General features: G+C 44.9%; 1 protein-coding gene across 16 annotated transcripts in view; it reads right to left on the bottom strand.

The window, feature by feature from the left end:
* TNS1 (tensin 1) overlaps nt 1-19,318 on the bottom strand; it is a 286,343-nt gene that overhangs the window by 76,317 nt on the left and 190,708 nt on the right. For all 16 annotated transcript variants that reach the window (XM_033161337.1, XM_033161327.1, XM_033161376.1 and 13 more), the window contains 8 exons: nt 16,713-16,777; nt 15,406-15,489; nt 13,489-13,601; nt 10,801-10,861; nt 9,396-9,471; nt 7,940-8,069; nt 6,864-6,929; nt 5,849-5,965 (listed from right to left, as the gene is read on the bottom strand). In XM_033161337.1, the coding sequence (XP_033017228.1) occupies nt 5,849-5,965; nt 6,864-6,929; nt 7,940-8,069; nt 9,396-9,471; nt 10,801-10,861; nt 13,489-13,601; nt 15,406-15,489; nt 16,713-16,777 (712 nt within the window). The remainder of the gene's footprint in view (nt 1-5,848; nt 5,966-6,863; nt 6,930-7,939; nt 8,070-9,395; nt 9,472-10,800; nt 10,862-13,488; nt 13,602-15,405; nt 15,490-16,712; nt 16,778-19,318) is intronic.

Raw genomic sequence — 19,318 nt, 5'->3', positions numbered from 1 at the left:
GACTTTGGCCAGCAATGAAAGGCTCAGCATTAACAAGTACAATCCCAGTTCCCTCCTTTCTGCACATCTTCCACCTTCTGAAACTACAGGGTGCGTGACAAGCAGGGGGAAGCCATAAATACCAAAGATGAAGCAAGGACTCCTTTGAGATTTTCACAACCCATCCATTATCATTAATGTTTCCTTGCACATGGGATGAAGTGCTTTGAATGCTAATTACTCCAGGAATGGAAACCTTTGCTAACCTTACAAGGGAATGGAATGGGGTTCTACATGGAAGATGGGCAGTGAAGCTTAGGAACATTCCAGGGTGATATTGTGGGGACTGTGCAGCACAGATGCATAAAATAAGCCTTGCTGTTTCTCCATGCCTGAAAATTTATATTGCACATCCATTAGTTGGAGACAGTGCATTAGTTGGAGACAATTCTGCAAATGGGCTGGCATTTTCCAAAGGCTGGGAACAAGTTTCTATTAATACCTGGGTCCCTATATAGATACATTATCCCCAAAACAACCCATCCTTGTTCTGCCCAATGCAATATTTGATTGCATGTGAACGTTCTGTTTTCAGTTAAACTGCATCTAAATAACTATTTAAACACAAAAGCTGTAAGTAGTGAGAGCTCTGCTAAACAATTTTCACATTTCTACAAACTCAAACAGACAAAGGAGGTTGAGGGGGCCCTGCTTCCATCATGGATAATACAACTCGGTGCCTATACAGTATGGAGAGGAAAGGACTGTCAGGAAGAGGGGAGTTTGAGAAGAAGAGATCTGATGCAGCAGTTGTTGCTTTACAGTTAAGAGGCAGAAGTCAGAACTGTCTGTGTCCATCTCAACAGCTACCCTAAGCTACCAGGCTATGAAGCATAATCCTCAGCATTTATCACTTCAGACTTTATAAAGGGATGCGGTCCCTGTGGCCCTTCAGATGTTGTTGGACTCCAACTCTTATCATCAGCCCCAGCCAGCCTGGCTAATAGTCAGGAATAATGGAAGGTGGAGCCTGGCAATATCTGAAAGGCCACAGGTTTCCTCTACCCCTGGCCTAAATCACCATGCTCATAGTGTACCATGAGGTCTAGATAAAGCAGGTCAAAAGGGGTTCTACAATAAGGAACAGACCTGACAGACTACTAAAGTACAAAGGAAAACAAAACATACCAGCATTCACCCCCTGATATGGAATTGGATAGTGGGGGGGGGGATTGGCTAGGCATTGTCAATGCCAACACAATTGCTAGTGGGCTCAAGGGGTTCCTTTGTCATACGCACGGAGTTCCCATCATCTCAGCACAGAATGGTGATCCACAACTACAGTGGATCATGTGGATCAGATGCCCCTTCTCTGTGAGAAAATGATATCTGTCTATGAAGCCCCCCAGGAGAAAATATTTTCGTCTCCTCAGCACCATCCTTAAACCTGAATGGGAGGGTGGGTAACATACATACTCCCAATAAAAAACAGTAACTCCAAGCATACACAGATAATTTTAGGATTCAATAAATTACATCCGGAGCCAAACAGGCCACAGAGGCCAATATAAATCACTACATTCCCAAAGTTGATCCAATTTTCTGCTTGGTTGGTAATTGTGGTGATTTTACAACATTCCTCAAATCTCTTTTCCCCACCCCTACCCCACAATAAACTGGCACATGCAAAAGAAGCTACAGAGTCTCTGATTCTCTGGAACAGCATCCAACGGGTATCCTTATATACTGAAAATATTCATGCCATAGAATCATCCACCTTATTCATCACTCAATAAAATTAATGACAATAGGCTTTCGCTGGGTGAGATAAGCAGAAGCCAAACATTGCTGGTTTCAAAGCCACATGCAGCATTGTTCCCATTCTGCTGCAGTTCATCTTCCACCAAAGACTACATTTTTAATCTTGCTGTCCACTGTGGGAAAATCACATTATTTACACAAGTAATTGCATAAGTTACATTGCCATTATGTTATTGCACTCCATTCGTTTCAATGCAAGGGGAGTAGGAGAGTAATCAATGATATATCCTTCCAGTAGCACCTTAGAGACCAACTAAGTTTGTTCTTGGTATGAGCTTGCACTGGAACAATGATATATCATTTGAGGAAAGAAAGCAGCAGCAGCAGCAAATACCATTTGCACTCTCTGGATTGTTTTCTGTTCTGAACATGGGACGGATAAATAAACCTCAGCCATTTCTGCTCCTCTTTCCTTCTTCGTCAGAATTCTCCAACAGCCCTGTCCACCCCCACCCCTGTGCACACAACAAGGTCTCGTCTCTGCTGCTTAAACACAGTGAACACTCAACCCTATTTTTTTTCTGAAAGATGGTAAGCAAAGAACAACAACAACTCTCCATAGTTCTGGTGGGTAGGGACTTATTTCTGCCCATCCAAATGTAAATGCCAAAACACTGTCGTCTGAGAAACTGGTCGCGATTGCAGCCCATTCTAGGAGCAGCACGGGTGAGCTCATGCTGAACTACCCGGTACGTCCACCATATGTTCAAGTATGTGAGCCCATGTGCCCAGCTTTCTCTCTCAGGCAGGAATCCAGACGTTTCTCCATAGCCAACAAGGACGGGAGGGAAGCCATGCCATTCCAGCCAGCTCATCGATAGCTGCAGCACTCGCTCTCACTCTCAGGCAGCTGAAGCATCCTGTCTCTATGGAACCTATCACTCAGCCTGAGGACTTGGGTGAGAGACTCTGCAGAAATCTTGGCTTTGCTCTCTGGGCCTTGTCATACACATCACTCGGGCACTTCGCAAACATCCGTGCCATCTGTTTCTTGGGCAGGGCCCACTTGCTGCCCGTGACCTTCAGGCCGTCCAGAAAATGCATCTGTTCCCACCTCTCCCCATTCCTCTTCACACACTGGCTCTGAGGCAGGCTGCCCGTGACAGTCTGTGCTGTGCATGTGGGCAAGGATAGGAGGGACCATGACTTAGCAACTGGGGGAGGGGGACCCAAGGCAAAATAAAACACCGTTGCCAAGTTTGTCGAGTGACCTCAGAGGAAACTGGCCCTAGGAAAAGGAACCCACCCTTTTGGTGTCGTCATGGGATTCATCTGGAAAGGGAGCAAGAGGCAGATGATCTCAAGCCAATTTAATTCAGTTGGACAAAGAGGTCAAGGCAAAGGGGCTGCATGACTAAAAGATGCATTAGCAATTGCTTCCTTATAAATCAAACCAATTTTTGCCCACTAAGGGGAAAATTGCCAGCAAGTTTGGAAAACGCAGCAGTGGCCAGAGGACTGGAGAAGATCAGTCTACATCCCAATCCCAAAGGTGGGCAGTGCCAAAGAATGCTCCAACTACCACACAATTGCGCTCATTTCACACGCTAGCAAGGTTATGCTTAAAATTCTACAAGGCAGGCTTAAGCAGTATGTGGACCGAGAACTCACAGAAGTGCAAGCTGGATTTTGAAGAGGCAGAGGAACCAGAGACCAAATTGCGAACATGCGCTGGATTATGGAGAAAGCTAGAGAGTTCCAGAAAAACATCTACTTCTGCTTCATTGACTACGCAAAAGCATTTGGCTGTGTCGACCACAGCAAACTATGGCAAGTTCTTAAAGAAATGGGAGTGCCAGATCAACTCATCTGTCTACTGAGAAATCTCTATGTGGGACAATAAGCTACAGTTAGAACTGGATATGGAACAACTGATTGGTTCAAAATTGGGAAAGGAGTACGACAATGCTGTATATTGTCTCCCTGCTTATTTAACTTATATATGTGTAATAGGAAGCAAAAGAGGTAAAATGTCATATCACAAGCCACTGTTAAACAAAACCTATTTATGCATCACCATGTGAAAATGTTGCATTCATTGGTTCACACTGCTGTAACCAACACTTGGTTTTCAATAGGGCTGCAGGAAAAAGCCTCCTCCCCTTTTTACCTGTTCTGCCACAGTCTTGCTGTACAGCTTTGGGTAGTTATGGTCAGAACAATGGTTTATTCAATCCATTGTCCAGTTTCCAAAATGTGTTTTAGAGTAATTCTCCCCCTCCCCTACCCCTCAAAAGCACATACAATAAAGCCATTCACCCAAAGCCATTAATTCCCAAGCATCTAACAGACTGAGATTTAGGGAGATCCTGAGCATGAAGTTGGCAGTCCACTGATGATCTTTGTTGAAGAACTATTGCCATTTCAGAAAGTATTTAATCCCTTTGGAGCTCTACTTACACTGCCACTATTGGCATCATTCCATACCAGAGAGTTGCACAAAACAAATCTTGTTGCTTTAAAATTTCTTTTAAAAAAGACAGCCTAATGTATCAACTTCTGTGTTATATGCTCAGCAGTGGAATATCCCGCTGCCTACCACGTTTCAAAAAAAGTACCTGAATCTTTGATTTTCCAGAGCCCAACACATACATTTTTGAAGCTACCTAAATTCAATGTTGTAGTATGTTGCCCATCTGTATATTTGTTAGCTCTTCTCCATTCCTTTTGTGTCGTTCCACATCCAGTCGACCAACCCCACACAGACACTCCCCCTTTCAGACTAGTAAGTAGGAAGGCTACCGTCCAATTCTGGCATCTGAGTGAAGAAACTGCGCTCCTTCAAAAGTGTGGTCACAATATGGGAGAGGGCTTGAAGTGCAAACTGCACAGACATTATAACATAGAGGTTTGGTTTTCAAGAACTCCCATTCAAAGACTGAAAGCAGAAATGCTTTGGGATAAGAATACTAGAAGGCGGGGGGGTGGGGGAGAGAGAGAGAGAATGCCAATTAGACCCTGTGTAAGGATTGTGATCCCCTGCTTGACTCAGACCTTGTTTTAAACAAAGAGCATGAAAGCTAGCTCTTGTTGCACTAGCATCTCCCGTTCCTTCCCTCTCAGTATTGCTTTGTTTCCCTTGTCTCTCCCTCAATCCCTGTTCCAGTGCCAGATCTGGACTGTAAGCTCCTTGGAGCAGAGGCCTGCTTCTTGCTTCTGTTTTGTAAAGTCACATGTGGATTCAGTAGCAGCTAGTGCTTCCTAACACTGCACACTGCTGCTTACCAGTGTGGTGTAGTGGTTAAGAGCGGTAGACTCGTAATCTGGGGAACCGGGTTCGCGTCTCCGCTCCTCCACATGCAGCTGCTGGGTGACCTTGGGCTAGTCACACTTCTCTGAAGTCTCTCAGCCCCACTCACCTCACAGAGTGTTTGTTGTGGGGCAGGAAGGGAAAGGAGAATGTTAGCCGCTTTGAGACTCCTTCGGGTATTGATAAAGTGGTATATCAAATCCAAACTCTTCTTACCAAGAGGGAGAAGGGCAAGGCAATAGGGAGCTTGGCATGGTGCAGGTACAGCATCAAGTGGGCTCCACCACTGCTCCTGCTCTGTGCCACGTTCCCCACTGCCTTGCCACTCCACCTCAATGTAAGGGGCTGTGGCATTGGGAAGCCAGAAGAGCAACATAACCCCACCTGCACTGATTGTTCTGCATAAATGCTAGTAAACCATGAAGTCTTTTTCTGATGAGTTTCCTGAGTTCCCCTTTATGCATGAAAAGTCTCAAGAAGCACTTCACAGATGCATACAATCATGTGCATTGTCCTAAAATGTTATTTGAAAATAGGGGAGGAATGCTGATGGGAGCTACAGATATCACTATCTGAAGGGCACCAGAGGAAGCACATCCATCAATTTAAGACTTGGATCACAACCCTGAAGTGTAAGGTGATGCTAGGCTTTATCTCATGCCCTCCAGAAAGTTTATCCCTAGTAATAGCCCCCCCCCAAAATGCTTGCTTACACTGAGCTGGAATTTACCAGGTGGCACCCAAACACGCCAGTAACCATGAGCTAGGGTGTGTACGATGGGAGACTGAGGCACCTACCCTCCATGCTGTCTTCACGACGCATGTTGAAGTTTTCATAGGAGTCCCGGCGGATGAGCGGGTCAGAGGTGTTGTAGTCCACTGAGACGCTGGGGCCGTTCTCGAGATGCTCCATGCCTACAGAGGAAGGACAGCACAGTTTCAGCAACAGAGCTGGCCGACACCTTCCAGGGCATGTCCAGTCACAGAAGAAGCCAGCAATGTGGTAAGGAAAAAGTAAGAAGAAGTGAAGAGACAGAGGGAGCGAGATAAAGGGGAAACAGGACCTGTAGAAGACAGGTGATGCAAGGAAAACCCAGAACCGAGTCACAGTTAGGAATCAAAGGGTAGAGAGAGGGGAGCAGCACAAAGGTTAGAGGCTGCAGGTGGGGTGGGCAGCTATGGAAGAGCCTGGGCACAAGAAAGGCTGTAGCTCAGTGGCAGAGCATCTGATCCACATGCAGAAAATCCCAGGTTCAATCCCCAGCATCTCCAGGCAGGGCTGGGGAAAACCTCAGTCTGAAACCCTGGAGAGCTACTACAGGTGTGGGCAATACTAAGCTAGACAAACTAATGGTCTGACTGAGTATATGGCAGTTCTTAAGACCAAGTGAAATGCCACTCAAGCAAGAACCTAAGATGGATCTGGAAGATTTTATTCCCAGAAGAGTCCGCTGCGGACATTTGGGAATGCCATGGATGAAGCCTCAATCAACCAGGGAAGCATGAATGAATGGGGAAAGAAGGTGTCTGCTGGTAAGGAAAAGCAGGACCAGGTGCCTCAACTGGATCAGCGGCTGGCTCTTAGTTATGATGGTGCTGATGAACTGAAGCACCCTCTGCCCACCAGCAGCAGTGACAAAGTGGAAGGGGAAGTCCCAACGCAAGGTTACATGCCCTATCAGCAAAGAATGGCCAAGCTGTGAAGGAATTATGTGGGGAGCTACATACACAGATCTGCAAGGCCTGGCAATGGAGAGGAAGCAGGGAATGGGAGCAGTAGATGCAAGAGGTTGGTGATTAGAAAACACAGTACCTTGAATCTTCTCAGGTCCATAGGAGAACACGAACTCCACCTTCCCATACTCTGGAAACCGCTCATCTACAATGAACAAGAAGACCAAAGGATATTCAGGTAAATCTAGCTGTCTGTACTGACTGGGGACATATAAACTGGGGCAATACCATGACTGCTAGGGAAGCTGAATTCAGCGGGGATCTGTTAGGGATATGCCAACAGGGATCATTGCTTCACTGTCTACATATCCTGGGGTCAACAAGTTGCCCATCCTCATGGCTATGAGTACTATGAATAATCTGTGTTTTTCTCTATTCATCTAGCTGTTGTTGTTGTTCAGTCGTTCAGTCGTGTCCGACTCTTCGTGACCCCATGGACCAGAGCATGCCAGGCACGCCTATCCTTCACTGCCTCCCGCAGTTTGGCCAAACTCATGTTAGTAGCTTCGAGAACACTGTCCAACCATCTTATCCTCTGTCGTCCCCTTCTCCTTGTGCCCTCCATCTTTCCCAACATCAGGGTCTTTTCTAGGGAGTCTTCTCTTCTCATGAGGTGGCCAAAGTACTGGAGCCTCAACTTCAGGATCTGTCCTTCTAGTGAGCACTCAGGGCTGATTTCTTTGAGAATGGATAGGTTTGATCTTCTTGCAGTCCATGGGACTCTCAAGAGTCTCCTCCAGCACCATAATTCAAAAGCATCAATTCTTCGGCGATCAGCCTTCTTGATGGTCCAGCTCTCACTTCCATACATTACTACTGGGAAAACCATAGCTTTAACTATACGGACCTTTGTCGGCAAGGTGATGTCTTTGCTTTTTAAGATGCTGTCTAGGTTTGTCATTGCTTTTCTCCCAAGAAGCAGGCGTCTTCTAATTTCGTGACTGCTGTCACCATCTGCATTCATCTAGCTACATTCCATCAAAGGACATGCCTTAGGTAAGATTCCTGTCTTGCATGCCTTAGGTAAGATTCCTGCATTACAGGGGGTTGGATTAGATGACCCTTAGGGTCCCTTCCAATGCTACAATTCTATGATTCTATCCTCTGCTTACTAAGCCAGTTTCCCATCATTCCCATTTATACAATTGTTCTTACCTTTAAATGCATCATCCAGGTCCTCCTTATTGAAGACAATGGCCAGGTCATGAATGGCACAGGTGTGGAATTGCACTCGGAAGATCACATCTCGACTTGGGCTACGGAACTCTTTGTGATAGCATTTCAACTGCCGGCAGGTGACGGACAGTGAAGAGAAGGGAAGGGAAGAGTCATAAGCTTGGGGACCTGCCAGAAAACAAACGATTCTCTCCACCCCACACCAACTGCACAGTATCCCAGAGTAAGCTGATTGTGGTCTGCAGGCTGTGCATCCTATTCTGGCGTCTCCAAAACTGAACCACCAACTAATGCTGCATGTAGGGGTGGATGAATCTGTCCATGTCAGTTCCTCATTTTCTCAACCTTATGCAGTTTGCCCTATTTTTGCATCACTTTGAGAACAAAAAAACTTTACAAATTCTGCATGCAAAATTGTATGCATTTTTGTGTGCATCTCTCCCAATATATGCATGTGTGTGTGCACATCTGCCTAATATACACATTTTTATGCAAGCAATTTTCCCTACTACAGACATAGGCAAACTCGGCCCTCCAGATGTTTTGGGACTACAACTCCCATCATTCCAAACGTCCAAAAACATCTGGAGGGCCGAATTTGCCTATGCCTGCCCTACTATAATGTTTTGTATGTTATTTTCACTGATATATGCATAGTGGTGCAGTTTTTGCTTGGAGGACTCGTATCATAAAATTTGGAGTAGTGCAAATTTCAAAGGACAGCTGTGTTTCATTTTGCTAAGGCTTTGTACACACTATATAAGGTAAACAAAAAGATAAAGCACTCCTGGACGGTTAAGTCCAGTCAAAGATGACTATGGGGTTGTGGCACTCATCTCGCTTTCACACCAAGTGAGACCTTTTGTCCACAGACAGTTTTTGGGTCATGTGGCCTGCATGACTAAACCGCTACTGGCGCACAGAGGACCGTGACAAGTGCCAAAGTGCATGGAAACACCGTTTACCTTCCCGCTGCAGCGGTACCAATTTATCTACTTGCACTGGCATGCTTTCGAACTGCTAGGTTGGCAGGAGCTGGGACAGAGCAATGGGAGCTCACCCCATCGGGGGGATTCAAACCACTGACCTTCTGATCAACAAGCCCAAGAGGATCAGTGGCTTAGACCACAGCGCCACTATATATATTCAAAGCACACACACACAAAGAATCATGGGAACTGGAGTTTAATAAGCGTGGTGGAACTTGTAGCTCCGTGAGTAGTAAACATCAGTTCCTAGGTTTCTTTGGTGAAGAGAGGAATGTGCTTTAAACGTATGGTGTGTATGTAGCCTCATTGGTTCAGGAAGCATGAACTGAAATATGAACAGAACTAATTTCTCTCTCATTCCTTGCTAAATCGAGTGAGCCAAAGACCCACAATTACAGAAAATGGAAACAAAGCAAACAAACAAAGCAGCTATGTTTTACTCTTACCAAGATATCTCCCTTTAAGAGTAGTCCAGGCTCTATAGTGATGCAGATGCTGGTCTGACTGTCCCCCTGCACATTGCTACAAAGAAGAAGAAATAAGTTAAGCATAGACAGCTGGGGTGCTGTTCCTTAAACTTGGGTCCACATAGGAGGCTCATCTACTGGGGCAGATCTAAACAGGAAATTGGGACAGAAGAACAGAGTGTGAGAGTTTGGGGCTCCCTTGGTTGGCTACAGTTCCTTTGCCACTCACACTGATCATTCTTGTCTTATTAGGAGAGATTAGAACAGGGGATCAGCAGTATGAACATGTCAGTTATGCAAGGCAACCTATAGCAATTAGCAAAAACACGGATGAGGAGCTTCCATAATAAAATTGCTGATGAGAAAGCTTGTATGCCAGATGATCTTCTCAAAATCTTGTCCCAGAATTTAACACGACTAGTTTGCACAATCCTAACCCCCTTTACTGAGATCTACTCAGCACTTCCACTTCAGAGTTTCTTAATATGGAAGCTGCTACCCCATAAACAGGTACTAATCCTTCCCTACATTGCTGCATATGTCTAGACAAATGTTTGCAGAACTCTTTCAGCTCATCCAATGTTCTGCTGCTGCTGCTGCTGCTCTGCAACCAGAGATTCAATCAGTACATAAATCAACCAAAGCTTTCGCAGGTCAAAAATCAGTCAGGACAAATTTTAATGGGTGAGGTTGAAACTGGATGACACACTTGTTGAATTGAAAACAAAAATGAAGGTATTGAAGACTGACTTTCTTTCCATCTCAGATTTCCTTTTGAATAAAACACATCTAAAGTTTTAGTGTAAATTTATTAAAATCTTTTATATTTAAGTGATTAAGTATAAGTAAGCCCTCAGTTAAAACTCATATAGGTAGTAATTTTTTTTTTTTAAAAAAAATAGCCAATTAAGACCTGTGCCTGTTTCATAGAACAACAATTAGCCACCTTCCTTGGGAGAAAAGTTACACTGAGCTGAAAACAGCTTAACCCTGTAGACATACCGAAGGCTGCATAGTAGTAGATGATGTTTTTCCCACATGGAGGGAAAATTAAGTGTCACATGCAAAGAGTCTTAAATGCTGCACTCATGGGTGATAGTATGTCTGTAATATCTTCTCCTGCCCTTTGCTATGCCTATGCAGTTCAATAGGTCTTTAGGGAAGGGACCGTCTCCCTCCTTTATGGTTTTCTTGGCAGGTTCCTGGCAAGGCAGGTTAGAGCAAAGCACATATGATATGCAATGAGAGCCCTCCCAGACCCCACCTCTACCCAAGATTCAGACAGAGTCCCCACCCCAATGGTCTGAAAGGAACAGAGGGGAAACTTGAGTGCTGGAAATAATAATTAAAAAAAACGAAGTGCCAACTCCAGGGCAATATTTACTAGATTCCAGATGTGTAGACAGGCTGCATAGCTTGGTATATCTTGAGGAAGGGCCGGCAGCCTAAGAAACATAAATCAGAGACAGGGAGAAAAAGACCTTCATTAGTCAGGGAGATTAGTTGGAGAAGGGAAAACAAACAGCAAGAGGCCAAGACAAACAGTCTCGCCTGGAGGAGAGCTTTCCAGTGACCCTGCAGCCAACAAGACCTGGTCTGTGACACTGACAGATGCCCTGGAAAAGAACATGGCACAAACAGCAGGCTCTTCCTTTATTTGGAGGCATAAGGGGTTCAGGTATCTCCCTGAATGTACTGCCTAACTTCCCCTGACCAGCTCTCTCTATTGCAAAGGTGTGCTGTGCGCCTAAAGCCCAGAGGACAGAAAACCAAAAGAAGTAGTGCAGCTTTCTGTTGGGCAGCCAAATTCAGATAAATAACACACCCAATCTGTAGGCCCAGCACATTCACATTAGGTAGGGGTGTGTGTGTGTGTGTGTGTGTGCGCGCGCGCGTGTATCAATCAAAGTTATCAAAGAGTGCTGGGTGTAGGACCACATAGATCTAGATGGCTGAAAGCTGGGCCTTTGTGTCACAGAATGGATCACACCATTCTTGTGCTGATTTACGACTGTTGTAGCAAAACCAAAGAAGAGTCTTGTGGTACTGTGTGTATATCAGTTCCTATGCTAAAGAATAAACGGACACAAATCTGGCATCCTAGAAGAGGAGGAGGAGGAGGAGGAGGAGGAGGAGGAGGAGGAGGAGGAGGAGTTTGGATTTGATATCCCGCTTTATCACTACCCTAAGGAGTCTCAAAGTGGCTAACATTCTCCTTTCCCTTCCTCCCCCACAACAAACACTCTGTGAGGTGAGTGGGGCTGAGAGACTTCAGAGAAGTGTGACTAGCCCAAGGTCACTTGGGCACAGCAGCTGCATTCGGAGGAGCGGAGACTTGAATCTGGTTCACCAGATTACGAGTCTACCACTCTTAACCACTACACCACACTGGCTCTCAGTACAGTAACATAACCCAGTACAGTAACATTTCAATCTGCCAGGACACTCTGCAACTGATCTTAAAGTGGCAGTACATGAAAAACAAGAGACTCCAGCATGAAACTGTCTGACATTATTATTATTATTATTATTATTATTATTATTATTATTATTATTATTATACTCTTTCTCCCTAAAGATATCAGTGGTGTACAATAAAAACAGTAAAACAATATAAGCAACCAACAGCAAAGGGGTGGGGGTGGGGAAGCTCACTGCAGCCAAAGTAACTAGGAGAAACTAGAAATTGTAGTAATAATTACACAAAAAGGAAAGATAACCATGTTGGCTCATGGGGGAAAGCCCCAAATCCTTATTAGAGGAATACCTTTATTAGGCCAACCAAATTGCCACAAAATTCCAGGTGCAACCTAAAACCTGCATAGCAAAGCCTCATTTCAACTTCCATTACAGCCTCCCACATTCTGCTTTAAGACTGTGATCAGATATATTCTCTTCTCTATCCCCACTCTGTTTACCATGAGCTGATTAATTGATCTGGATAAGTCAGAAGCTTGCATACTGTTTTGAGGCATTCCAGTTGGCCTAACAAAGGGGTTAGACTGATATGGATTTTGGAAGTTCAGTTCTGTTCATTTGGATCTGAACAGAGACAATGTTTTCTTTCCTCTCTACAGATGTTAATTAGCGAGGCTCTGTCAACTGCTGTTGTAAAGAGTAGCCATGCTGATCTTGCAGGCATTCTAGCTCTAATTGAATTGCCACTATCTGCACTATTTTCTATTTCAATTCCTTCTGATATCACTGCTTACAATGCCTCCCCCATATGCATATACATACCTGCCAAGTAAATGTTACATTTCAAGCATCTGATGCATAGGTTCTAGTTCATACAAGCTTATGTCACAATAAAAATTAAGGTGACACAAAACTGTTGTTCCACTGCTGTGCAGTTTCTTAGGGTCATAATACATAAGTAGAGGGAACACTGGAAATTACATAGCAGGGTTGTTCTTGTGCTCTTATCAAACATCCTGAGCTGGAATTGAATAACTGCAAGAACATTCAGCCCAAGGATGTTAAAATGGATTTTACTGCAAGTGGGGGGGGTGAATCTGAGCTGACTTGGAACATGTGAGAACATCTGCTCCAATTCCATGTGATAAAACCAACAGAAGCTGCCAAAATAGGCTGCTGAAAGCAAGAGCAATGGCTTAAAGGAAGACAGTTGTGGCTGTGACTGGCCCTATTATGTTGCAGTATAAGGTGGTAAAGCAGACTGCGCAGCTTCAGGTTAGGCATGTAGGACACCATTTCTGAATCCTCCTCCAAATAAAAAAGGAAGAAAAAGAAATCTGTGCAAACAGAAAACTAGCATGTCAAGGAAAATGGTTCCTAACGTGCCCTTTCCTTGGTTTGACTTTCTGCTTGCAATAAATTTGCAATGGAGGAGGACATTAAAAAACATGATCGGCACCCTGCATTCTACAATGGTGCAGTCTGTTCTATCTACTGAATATACTGTCACTTTGTTCTTCTGTACTGTATCTGTCGGTCCATAGTGAGAATTACAAATTATGGGATTCCTGATCAACTAACTGACATTGTTATCTTTCAGCCTCGCGACAGCTATGTTTGCGTGATGCTGGCTGGATTGGAAAAGGCCAGTTACCTCCTTGAGACTCAAAGTTGGGAATTCCATGCATGATGACATGATGCAGGAAGAGGGGCTTGTTGTTCATTTTGATGGTGCCGGACAGCAGACCACTGAAGTAGTGGACATACCTAGGGAAGAAACCACAATAGTAGTCAGGAGGTGAGTTGGAGCCTCTTAAAAGACTAATGATTCAGTAAAGAAAAGTTGCCCTCTGCAAACAGTCTGTGAAACTGGGCAATTCTCTCATAGTGATTTATACTAAGGTCTCTGTCACAAGTCTCTAAATCTGCTTGTTTTTTAAACACGCTCCATGATCTTCTTAAGATATCTCAGAAGCTGGCATGAAATATTTTTGCTCAGCAGAACTTGTCTGGAATTAGTGTGTTGCCTTCCCTGGCTTTCGGCACTGTAGGGCCTGTTTTTTTAATAATCTGCCTGACAGCTGTTGGCACAAGTTTGGTTCTTTTTAGCCTTAATTGGAGTACCAACCAGATTTACATTTGGTGTCAAATCTTGCTAGTGCAGTTCTGGGCTTGGACTGGTATCTTCATTTGTAGTATAACATCCATAAGGATGGCACCTTGTTAAGTGGCCGCTTTATGCAGTCATAGTGTCTCCATTTCTGGCTAACCTAGAAACATATCCTGGGTGACTAGACATATTTCTATAGTCAACAGAGCCACTGGAAATAGTCCCAATAGCACTAGGAGAACCATTCAAAAGCCCATATTCTGTTTCTAGGCTACCCAGGAGTGGGGACCCTCCATACAACAAATGGAGGTGTCAACCTAAGTCTTTTCAGTTCTTCTGTATGCATTAGCTAGAGTGCCAATGGTTAACTAATCAGTTCTGATTTTACTTCAGGAGTCTACAGTAGAACGACTCGTTCCCTCTTCCACTTTTTTTTGCAGGCAACTGTTTTCAGACATGAAAATGTATTTGTATTATGTAACGCAAAGTTCATATTTTGATGCTGGAACGCCCTTTAAAAAGGAGAACTCATGCTGAGATGTTGGTAGTGGCTACAAGGCAGAGGAACATTTGCCCATTAAAAACCCAAGACTCATCATGACTGGCTCCAGCACCACCTAGTGAAACTGACTGAAAATACACTGCAGGCCCAATAGGTATCTTACTTTCAGAAATTCAACACAAAACAGAGTGTCTTTTTGCAACATGAGAAACACCCTGAGCTTTGATATCTACACTATGATAGCCATAAAGACACCCATTTTGAATGTCTCACAGCGAAAGCAGTCTGTTCCTTGAAGCTCACAGCCCACACTCAATAGAAGGTGGGGAAACCCTCACCAGACTGCCCTCCAGTAGCGGTGGAGGAAGCCTCTTTGTTGCCCGGGGCGGCGGCACGGAGGCACCCCCCTGGGGTGGGGCGTCACAACGCACCGGATGTACGGCACATGCTCGGAATTTCCGGGCATGCATAGTGCATCAGCCAGCGCTGCCGGAGCTGCAGAGGCGAGGGATGGGCCAGCGAGGAGGGGCATCACGCAAGACCCCTCCTCGCTGGCCCGCCCCCCGGCTCGGCAGCCAAGCGCTACAAGCCCTGTAAAAAGAAAAAAAAGAAAGGAAAGCAGCCGCCTGCCAAGCAAGCAACTGGCTGCTTTCCTATCTTTCTTTTTTCTCTTTAAAGGGCTTGTAGCGCTTGGCTGCCTCGGCAAGGAGCCGAGGGGTGGGCCAGTGAGGAGGGGTGTCATGCAATGCCCCTCCTCGCTGCCCGCCCCTCGGCTCGGCAGCTGAGCGCTACAAGCCCTTTAAAGAGAGAAAAAAGAAAGGAAAGCAGCCGCTTGCTGGCGGCAGGCCAGGCTTTCCGATCGCAGGGGCGGGCCCCCGCTACGGGTGTCACCCCCCAGGGCGGTTCCCGGGGTGGCTGCCCCCCACCCCCCTTGCTCTGCCCCTGCCCTCCAGACTAACCTCTTCTGCGATGGCTGCCCCACTGGGATCACCTTGTCCTCATAGAACCTCTTCATGGCAAACCGGTCCAGAGCTTGGTCTGCACTGTGGAATAAAGAAAAGTGTTTGGCACAGACATATTCCGTGGGAAAGGGGGAAAAGTTTGTAGCTGAGCTGGGGAAAAAAGAGGGGGCCTAAGTAAGAAGAGGTTTCTTCTTTCTTCCCCAATAATTGATATAGGGAATTTCAGTAGGGATTTCAGGCTGCAATCCCAGGTCAGCTAACATGCTGCCCCCCATATGTTGCTGGAGTCCTTTGACCCTTGCCCATTGGCCATGCTGAGTGGGGCTGATGGGAGCTGCAGTCCAACAACACCCAGAGGGCACAACATTGGCTATACACACCCAAGTGGCAACAAATCCAATTGAATTCAGTGGGGGTTCTGAATGGGTTATCAGGCTGCCAAATGTTTTGTTTCAAACGAAAAATGCTGACATTTCTAGGAATCCTGTCAATAAGTTAATTGACTGCATTGGCCAATTGACTGTATTGATGCAAAAAGTCAATAGAGGTACTGATGCAATAAGCCAATCCTCAGTAGAGCAATGCATCGTCATATATCACAGCTTTATGTTTCTTTCTCTAGTGTAGTACGTATATAATACTGTCACTTACTGGAGATTCTGCCCCAACTTGTAGAGCAGGAAATGTGATATCAGCCGAACTATAACAAACATTTTTTTCTTTTCACTGACCCCTCTGGGACCAAAAAAACGAGACCCAGAAGATCAAAGCTTCTGCACCCCAACTCAGCAGCCCTAGTGCATGTTCTCATCCCTCTTTGTTGGCCTTGCCCTCCAGTCACTCTCTCTGGCCACCTCCCTTCAAGCTCATTCCCTGGAGAATTGGCCAGCAGGAAGCTTCACTGGGGCCCTTCATTCCCATATAAGCCAAACAGAAAGGCTTTCTCCAGAAGCCAAAGTGCTGTGGGAAACATCTCCCACTCACAGAAGAATGGCCAGACAAGAGCTATTCCCCATTAGGTATTTTGTGTTCTATAGAACAGCTTCACAGAAGTGCATATAATCACCACCAGCTTTGATGCGGCAGGAGAGCATGACTGGAGTGCCTGTATTAGGATGGGTGATCTGGGACTTTGCTTCAGGAAAGTACATTCCAAGGTTGTTTTCTGGACTGCTATGATCAAAATAGACGTGCTAAAGTTGCAGAGACTCCAAGATAGCCTGTTCCCTCTTCCACTTTACCTCTCACCACTAAAACTACGGTCTTCACCACCCCTCATGCAACACAGCATGAGGCTCTCTTACCTGGCTGAAATGTTGCTGTAGTGCATGTAGGCAGCAATAACTACTCCTGTCCGGCCTCTGTTCCCCTGCAGAAGACATAAGCAAAACAAGTGGTTTAGAGTGACCAGTAAGAAAGCCTTGTAGAAGAGAAAGCAGCTATCCATCTCCACTAAAGGTCTGATCTCTCCAAAGTGAATAGAACAACTATATCCAATCCATGTTGGTTTTGCCTATGTACACTTATTTCCACATCACTCTGCATTCTTTTTATTTAAAAGGTCACACAAAAGGTGCATTTAAATCCCTATTTTAAAAATGTGTTTTCTCTCAAAATGCACATTTGCAAATGTAACTTGCTACATTTTTTGCACCAAGAACTCTGACAGAACATTCAGGAAACATGAAAGGCTGTGGGTAATTAAGTTCCAATCTACATGTTGGTCCGGAAGGTCCAAATCAGGTCAATTCATATCGGCATTTGCAAAGGTTTAATTTCTCAGGCATTCTGTGGAACAATGTCCTACTGATATGTCCAGGCTTTTGAGAGGAGCAGGCTCCATTCAGACCAGGCAGCCTATTACTGGAAATTAAAAGAATCAAAGGTTATGTTGGCTGGCACAGAGAAACCGGCTGGTTGATTCCGCTTCACTCTCAATTTACTCCTTACAATGCATTTTCCACCAGGAAGGAAAGGCCGGTCAATAGATGTCGCTGTTCCCTTTGACACCAATTGACCTGTGGGAAATCTAAGAGGCCTTTAGAGAGTTCTGATTTTGCAGCATCCTCTCATAAACCCAATCTCCACGTTGTGAAGCAAAGGCTTTTCAGAGGAAACTGGTGCACCCACTGTCATACCTCAAAACACAAATTGCTCAATGTCTAACCAGGGAACTATTTTAAAACGAGAAAGCTGCTGTAGTACAGTTGATAATGGAGATCTGTGCATACCTATCTGCTTCACCCTGAACCCACTGGGTATTATGTTTATTATTTCTATCTATAGTTCAGTCTTCCTCCCAAAGGAGCCCAGGGACACCCACCCACCCAATCCAGCCCTTGCACTGCCTTCCCAAGGCCAGGTAAGGGAAATGCCAGGCTTTGGAAGGAGGTGCAAGGCTCTGGCAGGGTCCCAGAGTTCTCCCGCCTCCTTCCCAAAACTGGGAAACACTAACTAGGCTTTGGGAAGGAGGAGTGGGCTCTGGGACCCTATCAGAGCCCTCACACCTCTTTCCCAAAACCCAGCACCTCGCTGGGAGGCAGCACAAGGGTCAAATGTTGCTGAGGGCCCTTGGTCCATGGTATTGGACCACCCTGACCTGGAGGGTACCACATAAGCTAGCTGTGCTTCAAACAATTTTCTCTCAATTCAACTCCAGTGCTGGAAGCTTGAAAGGAACGGTGGAGAAATGGAGGGCAAGGAAGTACATTGGGGGAGAAGTTAGCACCAACATCCCTCATCTATGCACTCTGTTTCAATTTTTAAAATGGGCTTCACCCCAATCCTGCTCTATAAGCAAGCAGGGCAGATTCACAAATAAGCATGGCTGCCCTGTTGCATCTAGCTTGACCCTTGAGTCTGTTGTCAGGGTCTATTTTGTTTTATCTGTTGTACTTAAAACTGCGCACAGGGTTTGTTTTCATCACATAAAACACATTAACATTCAATACAATACAGCAAAAACATAAAAAGGGACCAAAACTCATAAATAAGCACTGAAATAAAAACTGAAGTGGTGGATAAATTGCACTGCACACACAAATGGCCTGGGGAAAACAATAACCTTGCTGGATTGATTTGGCTTTAAGATCCTTGTTAATAAGTTGGTATTAAGTTGTATTTCCCCATTTTGGACACGATGTGAAACTGTAATGTAAACTGACCAGGATCAAGGGAGAGAAAGGGAGAGAAAAATGTGCAGGCCCCACAGACTTTCATGGCTTAATTGTGGTTTTTAAACCCAGGAATATCACATCTGAAAAAGCCATCAGAGTTGGATGTCATCAGCATACTCATGGCACCTCATTCCAAAAATCTCAAGCAATCTTTCCAAAGGAGTTCCATGCAGATTTCAGAACAAAGGAGGACTACAGCACCAACAGTAGAAATCCAAAGGCAATAGAAAGCCCCAAACTATAATCTAAAAGGTATTTGATTAATCTTCCACAGTTATCTGATGCATATAAAGTCCATATGCTTTTTCATCACAGAAGTCTAGATAGTGATCTATAAAGATATGCTTCCTTCTCTTTTCACAACTTGCTGAATACCTAATCCCCATCCAACTCCCATACTATCATTCCAATACTCGTATCCCCATTATACTTTCTGATTCCCATTACAGGCATAGAAGAAAACTGCTTCCTTTTTCCCACTGATTGCATTTCTGACTGAAGTTTAATGATCTGAACAAAAGAGCAAGAGTCCTTTTATAAGCAGCAACACTCTTCATCCTCATACATAAGCAATGAAAGGAATGAAATGTCCGAATATAACAACAATGCAAATACAATCATTAATGCAATACCAGCAGCATCAGGGCTGGTCCTACCATTAGGCAGAGAAAGACAGATGATGAGGGCAGGGAGGTAGAATCATAGAATCATAGAGTTGGAAGAGACCACAAGGG

Source organism: Lacerta agilis, chromosome 1, assembly GCF_009819535.1.
Source record: "Lacerta agilis isolate rLacAgi1 chromosome 1, rLacAgi1.pri, whole genome shotgun sequence".
Lineage (NCBI taxonomy): Eukaryota > Metazoa > Chordata > Lepidosauria > Squamata > Lacertidae > Lacerta > Lacerta agilis.
This window is presented reverse-complemented; position numbering and strand designations above follow the sequence as displayed.